This window comes from Myotis nattereri, assembly GCF_964212035.1.
Source record: "Myotis nattereri genome assembly, chromosome: 3".
Classification (NCBI taxonomy): domain Eukaryota; kingdom Metazoa; phylum Chordata; class Mammalia; order Chiroptera; family Vespertilionidae; genus Myotis; species Myotis nattereri.
The window spans coordinates 56102673-56115896 of NC_138077.1; the positions used below are offsets into that span (position 1 = coordinate 56102673).

The 13224-nt window shown below is 43.1% G+C and overlaps 1 protein-coding gene across 7 annotated transcripts in view; it reads right to left on the reverse strand.

Moving 5' to 3' along the window:
• Nucleotides 1–13224, reverse strand: part of KALRN (kalirin RhoGEF kinase) — a 573479-nt gene that overhangs the window by 291397 nt on the left and 268858 nt on the right. For 4 of the 7 annotated variants that reach the window (XM_081085418.1, XM_081085412.1, XM_081085421.1 and 1 more), the window contains exon 12: nt 3018–3226. In XM_081085418.1, coding sequence (XP_080941544.1) covers nt 3018–3226 — 209 coding nt within the window. The remainder of the gene's footprint in view (nt 1–3017; nt 3227–13224) is intronic. The other 3 variants (XM_081085419.1, XM_081085423.1, XM_081085422.1) reach the window with 1 other exon arrangement.

Here is a 13224-nt window from a genome sequence, read left to right on the forward strand (position 1 = left end):
TTCCATGCATATGTGTACTCTAATATGTATAGTTTTATACACACACACATACACATGCATAAGAGTAGACACATTAAACACAATGCATAAGAGTTGACACATTAAAGACATAGAATAAAAAAAAAAAACCTCTTCCTAATTTTACTTCCCAGTGTTGTTGTTAAAGGAAGACCATGGCTGCCAGTATTATTCACCCACTTCATAATGCCATGCCAGGTTACAGGCTGGTGTCCTCACACAGGTTCCAAGCTGTAGTTAGACAGCACGGGACCTGCAGGCTGCAAGCCTGGAGTAAGTCCCCACTCTGACACACATGGGCTAGGAGCTTTGGGAAATGACCTCCCCGAACCCCAGTTGCCTCCTGTAAAGTGGACTTAATAATCCCTGCCCTGCTCACTTCACAGTTTGCTGTTAATAAGACAGTGTATGTGAACGTGCTCTGTGACCAGGTACGTGCTGTATGGACTACTATTACTCCTGGAAGGACACAAGTGAAATATCAGGTGCTGGTTGGGGCACCGGCTCAACTGGGGAGTGTAGAGGGAAGGACTCAAGAGGCTGGGACAGCAACAAGGTTTCAAAGAGGATGGATTCTGATTTGGGCGTGGAATCCAGCCAGGAAGATGGGAGGAGCACACTTTCTGAGTCTATACAGAAGTATTGGGGTAAGGGGGTTACAGGTTGTAGAGGGGAACCACAAGATAAACACACTGTTTTGCTCAAAGAAGTGAGGTGGTAGAGACCTCCAAAGAGATCACTATAACATAAGGAGAGCTAGAGGTTAAGAAGGTAACATCCCATAGGGCCTTGGGTAAGCTAGAGCCCTAACACTTGAAATAAATGGGCACATTCAATATCTTGCAACATCTTGCTTTCTTATACAGTTTAAGAAGTCAGAGGACAAGGGGGAAAGCATTCGTTCTGAATCTTCTCATCAGCAAGCTTTCTGAAAACCAGGCCTTTGTGTCTGTGTATGTCTCAGAAGCAGTGGTATCTGAGCTCAGACTACCTGTTTCTGAAGGGAGCTTAAGACCAGTTTGTCAAGAGCTTCCCCTACTATCATTCAGATGGCTCCCGATTCTACCTCCTAGCCCTAGCCTTTTTGGGCATGAAACCCACCATTGCGTGGACACCCCCAGTCACAAGTCACATAGCGATGTACTCACTCTATGCATTATGCACTGTTGAGAGCTTTGCTATTGGGAGGATGTGGCTGTTCTTTCTGACAATCCCTCTCAGTCTCTTTACATCACACACCTTCTAGAAGAAGAGCATAATTTCTGACCATTCTGCACAGCACCAACATCAGTGTCACACTCACTGGGAACCACAGAGAGGATGGGAAGCCACGTTAGGGACTTCAGTGATGAGTGCCAGACCTACAAAAAATGTGTGCCCGGTGTGTGTGAGGCAGCCAGCTAAGGCCCATGAGGCACCATTTACTCCTTTTTCTGTTTGCCTGGTCTTGCTGTCAGGGAGAAGAGCCCAGGCTAGAGTCAGGCTGCGGGGGCGGGGGGGGGGGGAATACATGGTCACCAGTGGGTCTCGGTCACATGCCTATGATTCTCTCTGAAATCCTTGGTTAAACTTGTGGAACTGGCCTCGGCCACGTCATTGTCTCCACCATCTCTGTGTAGCCTTCCACCCTTAGCTAGGGTGCAAGTTGGCAGCTGTTAAGAGCAAGTGGCATCTCCACAAACCCAGCCCCACAGAGACTGAAATCAGCCAAGCTTGTGAAAAGTATTGGGAGAGAAAACCCAAAACCATCACAAAATCTCAGAGCTGACAGGTCTGGAGTGAGCCCCTTAATCACAAGGACGACGCAGCTGAGACCCAGAGAGGTGAAGTGCCTGCCCGCTATTTGTAATTTTCTTCAGAAAAAAAGAACAGTGGAGTTTCCTTGGTAAGCAGACAAAACTGTCATGTGTTATGTATTCATGAAGATGAATCTAGGGATCAAGGGACAGAGACTGTCTTGTTAGTATGCAACAGCAAGATTCAGAACATCTCGTGTGCATATTTAGAGTAGAAATAATTAATTTCCAACAGAAAAACGTGCCAGGGACGTTGAAAGGCAAGTTCTCATTGTTTATTTAATTAGACAACTGATATGGGGGAAAGCCCTCTCACTTGAAGTCATCCCCTCAGGTCCTGGCTTGGCTGGGACTTGTTGATGAGATTATTTCTGTCTGGAGCTGGCAGAGGTCTCGGCACTCAGTGATGTTGGGACAGGAACAAGTCCCTGCGGGCAGGCCTCATTAGCACCATCAAGCCCCACTCAGACAGCACCTGGGCACAGCGCTGGCTGCTGAGGGCCTGCTCCAGGCTTCATGACACTTTATCTGAGCCAGGGCCCTTGACAGGAGCAAGAAACTAGATGCTAACACCATCAGAAAGGAGGCAATGGTGCGAATGATTCTAAATAAATATGAGGTTTGGGACAAGATTTTTCTTATTAGTTATGCTAGTTTATGTTGACACAGGAAGGTTTTTGTTATCTGGGCATTAAGGAATGGTGGAAAGGTCCTAAGTGGGTAACGAAGAACAGAGCAGGACACCACCACACACTCCACGTGGGCCAACGCCAACCATTTTGGGTCACATTTTGCTGACTCAGGCACTGGAGTTCAGAGTTCAACCTGAGATCAGGATCCAAAGAACACTATACTCCTGATGGCCCTTTCTCCATGTGACTAAATACGCCATAATTCTTAATGAAGAGGCTATTTGTTTTTCTGTTCAGTTTTGCTAATTTCTGTTGTACTTATGTGACTTATTGACTGCTGAATAACATCATGAATGATAAATAATGCTTTAGGAGATGAGCGCTTTTCTGTTTACTGTTTCATTTTAAACTCAAGTTGCATACAGTGCAGGCATTTTTATATCGGACAGATGGAGACACTGAAGATCACACACGACCACAAAGCTGGTTGTGGCTGAGCCAAGACTGGGACATGACTTATCTCGTGTCTAGTCTGAGGCATTTCCCACTGGAAAGCACCGCCCGTGCTGACCTGGCCTCGCTGGGCTCCCCCAGGGAGGGAGGCGCTGACCTGAGCTGCTGGATAAGGTCTTCGCCTTCCTTGATGACGTTGAGCGTGGCGTCCAGAGTGGCGGTCTGCTGCTGCTGGAACTGCTTGATCAGTTCCTGGACCGCATCCACTGAGTCTGCACAGACATCCTCCAGCATCTCCTTCTGCAGGTCTTCCATCCATGTCCACAACTGTGGGGAGAGGGCAGAGACTCCACTCAGGGCAGACAGGAGAGGCCAGGGCTGGGGCAAGGGCAAGGGCAAGAAAGTCAGGCTGGGGCCACGCAACCTACCTTCACCCAGGCAGTGCAATGTCAGACTGTCCTCATCAGCATGCTTAGGGGTCGCTTTGTGCTTCTACATTGAGATTCATTTCCCATCTTTGCTAAGTTTACCCCGTTAGTGTTGCATTCCCTAAGGATGGGAGGCACCCCTGGCTTAGCTTCCTGGTGGTTCAGGGAAACTGGTGGTCTTAGAGCAGGGAGATCACTCATGTTTGAAGAAACTGGGAAGAACAGGAGACTGTGATGAACAAATACTATTTTATCTTTCAGAGAGGAGGAAAGGGAGGGCTCCACACACTTCCTCCAGGCAGCTAGATGTCAATTCCTAGAAATTTATCGCCATTTTGCTAACATGCAAAGAAGAATGTGATACTCAATAAGAACCAAATGAAGTCTAATTAAGGAAATATATGCTGCATTAAATCATTTTGTTCTTTATGGGATTGCTAGGTTGGTTAGAAATTTGAATGCTAAAAGAGGTATCTTATCTTAAATAAGTATATTTCCCCCATGATATTCAAGATGATGAAATGCAGTCAGAATATTGCTAGTCAGACAAGTTTAAAATAGCTAGGTGTAACCCTGGCCGCTGAGCCTACACTCAGTGGTTAGAGCATAGGCCTGCACACTAAAGGGTCTCGTGTTCAATTCCCGGTCAAGGACATGTGCCTGGGTTATAGGTTTGATCCCCAGACCCAGTTGGGGTGCATGTGGGAGGCAACCAATTGATGTGTCTCTCTCACATGGATGTTTTTTTCTGTCTTCCCCCACCCCTCCCACTCTCCCTCTCTCCTTCTCTTCTATTCTCTAAAAAAAAAAAAAAAAAAAAAAAAAAAAAAAAAAAAAAAAAAAAATCAATGGAAAAAGTATTTTCGGGTAAGGATTAAGGGAAAAAAAAGCTTAGTACAGTGTTTTGAACAGAATAAGCACTGGGAATGATGTAGAGTTGAACTGAATTACTGAAAACTTTTACTGATAGCTCTTCCTCATACTGAAACTAGGTCGTCAGTGGCCTGCCACAGTGCTCCACTTCTAACTACCCTTGCTGAGCATTTTCATAAATGACAGGAGGAAAGATGAGTCGGATGTCTGCTTAGAAACAGGGAAACTTCAGCTGGCTAGCAGGAAGATAAGCTCAGGGCTCTACCAGGGGAAGAAAACAGTAGAGAAAGAGAGAAACTGATAGACGGAGTCAACAGATGTAGATTTTGGCTCCTGTTCTTCCCATAACTTCTGTTGCCTTTGAGTGAATTGCTATCCCCTTGCTCGCCATGCTTCATGCGTAAAATAGGTTGGGGAAAGCATAAAATGAAGCTGTTAGCTACTTTCAGGTTCTAACCTTCTGTAAGTTAAAAACATGGATAAGGCCCTGGCCAGGTGGCTCCGTTGGTTGGAGCATTATCCCCTACACCAGTGATCGGCAAACTCATTAGTCAACAGAGCCAAATATCAACAGTACAACTATTGAAATTTCTTTTGAGAGCCAAATTTTTTAAATGTAAACTATATAGGTAGGTACATTGTTATTAACTTAATTAGAGTACCCCTAAGGCTTAGGAAGAGCCACACTCAAGGGGCCAAAGAGCCGCATGTGGCTCGCTAGCTGCAGTTTGCCGACCACGGGCCTACACCAAAAAAGGTTGTGGGTTCCATTTCTGGTCAGGGTGCATACCTAGGTTGCGGTTCGATCCCCGGTCAGGGTGCATATGGGTGGCAACTGATTGATGTTTCTCTCTCACATCAATATTTCTCTCTCTTCCCCTTCCCCTCTCTGAAATCAATTAAAAAATAGATAAATATCCACTTTGAGAATATTTCATCTATTTGGTTTAGTATGGGAAATCATGGTATGGCCTTTGTAATAAAAGGTGAGAAAAGAAATAATAGACAAAAACAGTCTTCAGATTTTGGACAAGTTATTATTTGTTCCTTAGACAGGAGAGAGAAGAAGATGAGTTAACAAGATTAATAAGCCCTGGAGGTAGAAAATAACGGTATAGAAAGAGTGTCCTTCCTAAACAGGTGAGAACCTCTCTGAGCCTCAGTTTCATAATCTGCAAAGTGGGAAAATAAGAACCTGCTCACTTCAAAGATTATTAGGAGTGAATGATATACTTATTATTAATGCTTTCAATAAACATATAGCCTTATTAATAAGCCTGTAGCATTGTGATGATAGCTATAACCAAATTATTATTAGTCAGAGTCCCCATCATTTAGCAGCTGGCAATTTGGTTGTAATTAGTTCAATGTATTTTCTTTACAAATAAGCTTTTTGTTATAAAAACACAAAACAAGTTTTTCAGAACATATAAGCTGGAATACATATTCCTATAAGTATGAATGCATTTATTTCAAATTTGTATGAAATAAGGCTTTCCGGATATTGGTCATTATAACTTAATGCTACTTCACACTTTCTGGTATGAAGGAAGGTCTACCTTCAAGAGAATAGCAGGCAGGGGGAAGGTTTGAAGTACTCCTTCATTTTGGATTTGATAAAAGATCAGCAATGGATTCGGTTCTTCAATATGCTAGGCTGAGCTGGGCTTCTGTTTTCTGTTTTTACTGCTTTGTCCTGAGATGTCTAAGGAAAGCCTAGAGCAGGGGTAGGGAACGTCCAGCCTGAGGGCTGTACAAGGCTCATGAAATCATTTGGTCTGGGCCTGCCAAAGCATGAGGGGTGAGCTAATTAATGTTTGACCAAGTATAGCAGGCTATTTTTTAAGTTGTAATTTTGTATGGCTCGTGAATGATGTTATAAATATCCAAATGGTCCTTGACAGAAAAAAGGTTCCCCACCCCTGGCCTAGAGACTGGAAAGTTCAGATATTTCTAAGGAGGGGTGGGGAGAAGGAAGGAAGGAAGGAAGGGAAAGGAAAGAAAAGGAAAGGAAAGGAAAGGAAAGGAAAGGAAAGGAAAGGAAAGGAAAGGAAAGGAAAGGAAAGGAAAGGAGGGAGGGAGAGAAATGTGAAGAGGGATAACAATTGTGGATGTGGAGCAGGAAATTTAAGAGGAGAAAACTAACTCGATGTCTCAATGCAGTGCAGGGACTGAGACTGAAGGCTGGCCAGGGAAGTCTGGCACTCACTGATATAGGAGGGAGAGAGACAGGAACGAGGCAAAGAAGTATCTTGAGGATTTTATTTTATTGAAGGTAATTTTGTTGTCAGTACCATCCTTAAACTATATTAATGGCTTCATCGCTTGGAGGTCCTTTCCCCTCCTCAATAAAAACTTGACCATCTCTGGTGTAGGTCTAGGAAGAAAGTGTCATTCTGTTCTCAGGAAATCCACCATGACTCATGACACTCCTCCTGGTGATCATGCAGCTAAATTGTAGAGAGAGTCAAAGACAAAAACTGCTAAAACAACAACAACGAGGTGTCAGAGTTACAAACAAAAAGACTAGGGACATCTGAGAACACCTACTGACCTCAAGTCCATATAATCAGAAAAAAGTGTCCTCCTTCTAAATATTCTTTGATGAATGAATTGGAACTGACTTTTCAGATTTCTGTTCCTATATTCCACTACATTATAAAGAAACTCTTGTCTCCCATAGTTAAAACCTTCTGCTGAGGAAAACCAGCTAAGAGATAAACAAGCAAGTACAAGACCAGTTGCCGCACAGCCCAGTGGTTAGCAGACTGGTGAGGAAAGGAAGGTCTACCTTCGAGAGAATAAAATGTCAAAATGGCTAGTGAGGGAAGACGATTTGATGCAGAGACAGGGAAGGAGACCAAGGCACTAGAGACAAAAGCTCCCTGACATCTTTCTCTATTTTCCCTTCTGCAAACAAAACAAAACAAATAAACAAAAAGCCCAGAGGGAAAGGAGTTCTCAAATAGAATTGATATTTACTGAGGATAATTCTTTTTAAAAATATATATTTTATTGATTTTTTACAGAGAGGAAGGGAGAGGGATAGAGAGTTAGAAACATTGATGAGAGAGAAACATCGATCAGCTGCCTCCTGCACACCCCCCACTGCGGATGTACCCGCAACCAAGGTACATGCCCTTGAACCGGAATCGAACCTGGGACCCCTCAGTTTGCAGGCCGACACTCTATCCACTGAGCCAAACCAGTTAGGGCCTGAGGATAATTCTTGATTCTGCCCTTGTCTGGCTAGTTCTCTGACCAGGGGAAAACTACTTTACTTCAATTACTTCATATTTAAAATGAAGTGAGTGTGTGTATGTGTGTGGTTTTTCTAGATTGTCGCTAAGGTCTCACACGCTATGGTTTCCCTCCAAAGCTGATATAGAGACAGAGGCAGTAATAGAGGTGCCTCCTTAAACTGAAAAACTGCACTCACAGCTTTGACATCAAGACATCCAAAGTCCAGACAGTGTAACACCCGTTTGAGGGTAACTGTGTTAAGACACTATGACCAGACTTAAGTGAGTACCAGACTTCCCTGACAAGTTAAGACACTAGTACAACCTGGAAAGTTTGAGTAGAAAGCTACTTGAAATTCCAGGGGACCGTATGCACACAGTCACCTCCTGGTGGCAGCAAACTTAAATTGCAGACTCAGGTGCATAAAGTGAACAGAAATAAACATCATTGTCACTAAACTATGAGTAAGGGTCAACTGTCCATTTCTTAGGCTGTAATTTTCTACGATCTGACTGTCCTGTAGGTCTCTTTCCCTTTATGTGTCCATATGACTTATCCCTGGAGAACATGCCTCGATTGCTTTGAAAAGAATCCAAATCAGAGAACCACTTCTATTAATAATTTACTAATTAGCAGGCAACCAGTGAGATCCTGTTAGGAGGATCCCCACTTTAAGCCATCACAAGCTAATAATTGCCAGAATGAGGTAAAATTATGGAGTGAGGGAGGGAGCTTGATAGCAGCAAGAACATGGTTGTTTCTCCCCCAATTTGGTTCCTGTTTACCCTCTGCTAGCCCTGCACCTTCTCCATCAACCCACCTGCTCCCCAGAAAGAATCTCCTGTTTCAGCCATTTCCAGACCCCCTCTTCTTGATTAAATGCACCTGTGCCGTGCCCCATTCGTGCAGGACACTGCTCTCTACTTGGCAATGATTGCCTGGTCCCTGCTGACATATACACTGAGATGGCTTCATGTGGTGTTTTTCTCAGAGAACACATATGGTTGTGGCCAAAAATATCTGTGTCCAAAAGAATGGTCCTAATTTGAGAATTTCCAGAGCCTTAGTGGGGGGTAGAGTTTAGGGAGCCTTTCAATGCCCTGCAGAAGCTTAGCTTTAAGAGTGAAACCAGTGAGTTCAGGAGGGGCCAGCCCATGCTTGCATGTGAGGCAGCCTGACTGAAGGGCCACTGAAAAGGCAGGAAGCAGGGGACGTGGGAGGGAGGTTTATAGAAACCACAGGCTTATGGCTGACGGGTTAAGAAAAGAGGTAATGTTACTTTTCCTGCAGACTGGCTGCTGCTCAGCTCTGGCCGCCATCGCTGCTCCACAAGACTGACCCCTGGAGATGTTGAAGGAGCACCAATTCCACAGTATGAACCACTCCAGCCCTAATTTTGAAGAGACTGTTTTTCTTTGGCATTGACTACCAGCTTTTATTTTTTAAATAAACACGATGGCAGTTTGGCAGCAGAAATAGGGAGTGAAGCTGTGTTGTCCTTGAGGCCATCATTCCCTGTGGAAGACGGATTTCGTTTGGTTCTAGAGTGGGTGGGTAGAACATGTATATGTATGAGTGTCTGTGGTATTTGTGTGTGTGTATGCATGTGCGTGTGTGTGTGCGTGCGCGCGCACACACGCGCACCTATTTGAGCAGGGCACAGCATGGAAGAGTGATTTCTCTAGGTTAAAAACAAATGGAAATGGGCATTTAATTGAGCAGTCTAATAAAGAGCTGACATTGATTATTTTGGCCACATTCCTTTGTTATTTGACTTTCATATTATTACTATAAAAATACCTAACAATGGATATTTTGAAAGCCCAGCAACTATAGTATTTCCATGGATCCACAGCAAGGAAAGAGAATTCTGACTAGACAATATGTGAAGAGCAGATGACACTATAAGTGTCTTTTCCCTGGACAAAAAAAAATGAGGATGTGGGTAAATGCTTCTCCTACATTCTCTCTGGCTCTCCAGACCAGCCAACAGCCAGCTGCCCTTGTCCCCAGGCAAAAAGGAGACCTCTGAAAGTTCAGCATAATACATACTAATAGCTGAGGCTCTGGTTGCACAAGAAGGTCCCAAACACATGTTTGTCACTTTTTTTTAAAAAATCACACAGCTCTTCTAAGTATGGATGGAAAGTTTTAATTTTGTAATATAACACTTATTGAGATTGTCTCCGATTTTCACTGAAGAAAACATACAAAACAAAAAAATGCAAAGAAAAATTAAACCATCCATAACTCAACATCAACTTCTTTGCACATTTCTTTCTAGTCTTTATTCTATGTGTTGGAGATACAGTGTTTTAATGTCTTATAACACAAGCCCTTCCTCATGCCAACAATGATCTTTGACAAGATGACTTACGATGACTGTATAGTATTTCACTATATAGATGCACTATGGTTTGATTGATAAATTGCCCAGCATGGAAAATTAAGATGATTTCTAATTACTCAAGATTATGAATAACACTGCCATGAAATAGTTAGAAGATTTTAACCCCCCACCCAGACTCCTATGGTTACAAGAATTCACAGAGCAGGGCCAACAGGATCAAGCAGACTCTTCAGTCTGCAGAAGAAATGAGCCTGGAGGGTATCTTTCTCATATCTTTCTTCGGTCTTCTCTCTGATCCTAACTAGAGTAAATCTTCTGATGTAGGAAGCGGGCAAGAGTAAAAGTTGTTAATTTCAGCCTGGGGAGTCCTAGGACATCTAGGTTTTACATCATTTATGAAGATGGATATGCGGTTCCTGCTCAGAAACCTCCTATAAAGGGGGCTTTAATTCCTTCAAAATTACATCCTACAGTGACATTCTATTATACCTTGACACTCAAGAAAAACTCAGCAAATAACTGTTGTTAGGTATGAAGGAAGAAAGAAGAGGAAGGAGGAAAGAAGGAAGGAGTTAACCATGACCCAGCAGGAAGGATCTATGACAATATTTACCAGCAACCCCAATGCCACCCATGGCCACTTAGTAAAACTGAGTGTAAGATCATCCATTCACTCTATTTACTGTGAGCGGGGAAAACAACCATAGCAACTCCAAATTCCCTAACAGATTTGTAGATTTGGCTACTAATCTTGCCTTGAGTAAAAAGCCAGAAGTTTGTCTATAGAGTAAGAGGAAGGAGTTACAAGTTATTAGGCCCAGGAGCAAATAGGACTCACACTTACTAGGGTTTGAGAGGTGGCAGGTCTTGAGAGGTATTACATACAATATGGAAAGATCAAACCACAGGAGTTCCTTCTTCACCAGACCATCCAAGGATGCTCAATTCTGCCTACCTAATAATGCATTTCTGCTTGCTACACAGGTCCCGGGAAAAAGTTCCCATACATAATTAGATTTCCCATCCCACGCCCCTTTACATACCTTGTCTACAGAGTTCAAGTCAAAGAACTGGAGTAGATCAAACATATGATTTAATGAGCTTTTCTCTCTTTTCCCCCCATTTTTAAAATTTTCCTAAAAAGATGAAAGGATTAGCTTCCCATTGTCAAGTAAACCTGTTCATATTTATTCAGCATCTCTATGGATCAGACATAGTGGCAGAATATAGAGCAGACTCTATAGCCACACATCCAAACCCCCAAACATACTGTATATATGAGCACTTTGGATTTAACAAAGGGCCAATCATCTCAGTGCGAACCCAGCACCATCGATGGAGGTATGTACATGGTGTTCCGGTCCAGTCTGGTGGGAGGTTGGAAGCACCAGGGAAGAATTTCAAGGAAAAATGAAGCCCGATTTGAGTCCTTAAGTTCCTTATTAAGCCTACTTCAGAGATGCTCTAAGGATAAATTTGGGAGGAAGTTTTCTACCAGGAAAAAATATAGCTGTTAGTACTGTAGTATTCAATTCTGTAATGATCATCATAATAAATATCACAAAGTAATAGAGATTAAGTAATTTTCCCAAAAGCACACAGCATGCCAAGTGAAGATCTGGATATGAAAATCAGATCTCCTGACATCCAAGATCATGCTGTACTTCATGTGTGTGTGTGTGTAAAACCTATATGTGTCGATGAGTGCACATGTACAGGTGCATATACATGCATCTGCGCACAGAATGCACAGGTGTGTACATACATACACACAAGGCTTACTCTCTCCTCTACCTAAAGGGGGCCTCAGACAGACTGGTTTGGGGCAGGAAGGGGGCTGGGAGGAGCACACGGATAGGAAGCCCTGCTGAACCCTAAAAATACTCTTCTAGGACTCCATGACAGCTACTGAAAATGCCGCTTTTTTTTCCATCCTGAAAAAAAGTCAGAATTTGTTGACCTGAATTACAGATCTCTTGATTATTGGATCCTCAAAATCACTCCCCTTCTTCTGCATCCAGGCAGGACTGCTCCTAATTTCTCTTGTATTTTGGGATCCTGAGAAAAGAGACTGTGTTACTTCCTGCCGCCTCCTGTGTTCTCCTGCAAGAGAAAATGCCTCCCAGTCTCTCTTCTCTGGCTTTTATTGAAGGTCTGTGTGGCAAAGGAGAAAAAGCAGGGGCCTTGGAGTTGGAAAGATTTGGGGTCAATTCCTACATTTACCACATTCTAGCTACAAAACCCTGGACAGAATATGAATTTCTCTGATCTGTAAAATTGGAATAAAAATGATAATTCTCATGGCTATTGATTTGATAGATAATGTAGCACACAGCAGGTGTTAAATACACTTTCGTTCCTGTTCTCTTTCTTCACCTGCCCCCAGTATTACACTGCTCCCTTCAGTACAATTTCATATGAATGGATTTTATAAGCCAAGGGTGGGGAACCATTTTCCACCAAGGGCCATTTGGATATTTATAGCATCATTTGCAGGCCATACATAATTATCAACTTAAAAATTAGCCTGCTCTATTTGGTCAAACATTTAATTAACTCAGCCCTAATGCCTTGGCAGGGCCAGACCAAATGATTTCACAGCCCGGATGTTCCCCACCCCTGTTATAAGCCGAGTCTCAGTGTGAAAACACATCTCAGGTTCAAACAGGACCTAGCTTAGCAAGGTCTCAGAGACATTGTGGGAAAACAATGGTTAATGATTATTCCTATCCCACACCTGCAACCCTGGCCACACTTTATATTTCTAAGCTAAGGTCTACCCTCCCCATCAAGTCCCTGCTTTGGGGTTTGAAAATGTAAAGAGGAAAAAAAGGAGTAGGAAGAAGGAAGTAGAGCAGAGGAGAGGAGGAGACACAAGCGGAAAAAGGAGGACAGCAGGGTGTGGGTAGCAGTTCAGAACAAGGGCGCAGTACGTAGGAAGGTAGGCACAGTCTCTGCACTACTGACAAGCTCTGTGACCTTACATAAGCTCCTTCCTTAGCCTGAGTTCCCTCACTTGAAAATAAAATCTATATCACACAGCAAAGGAAACCATCAACAAAATGAAAAGGAAAACCACTGTACGGGAGAACATATTCACTGACACATCTAATAAGGAGTTTATAAGTTTAAAGAACTTATAGAACTCAACACCAAAAAAACAAAAAATCCAATTAAAAAATGGGCAAAGGACCTAAATTGACACTTCTCCAAAGAGGGTATACAGATGGTCAACAGATATCTGAAAAGATGCTCAACATCACTAATCATCAGAGAAATGCAATGAAAATCACAATGAGATATCACCTCACACCTGTCAGAATGGCTATCATCAATAAATCAACAAACAACAAGTGTTGTCGAGGATGCGGAGAAAAGGGAACTCTCATGCACTGCTGGTGGGAATGCAGACTGGTGCAGCCACTGTGGAA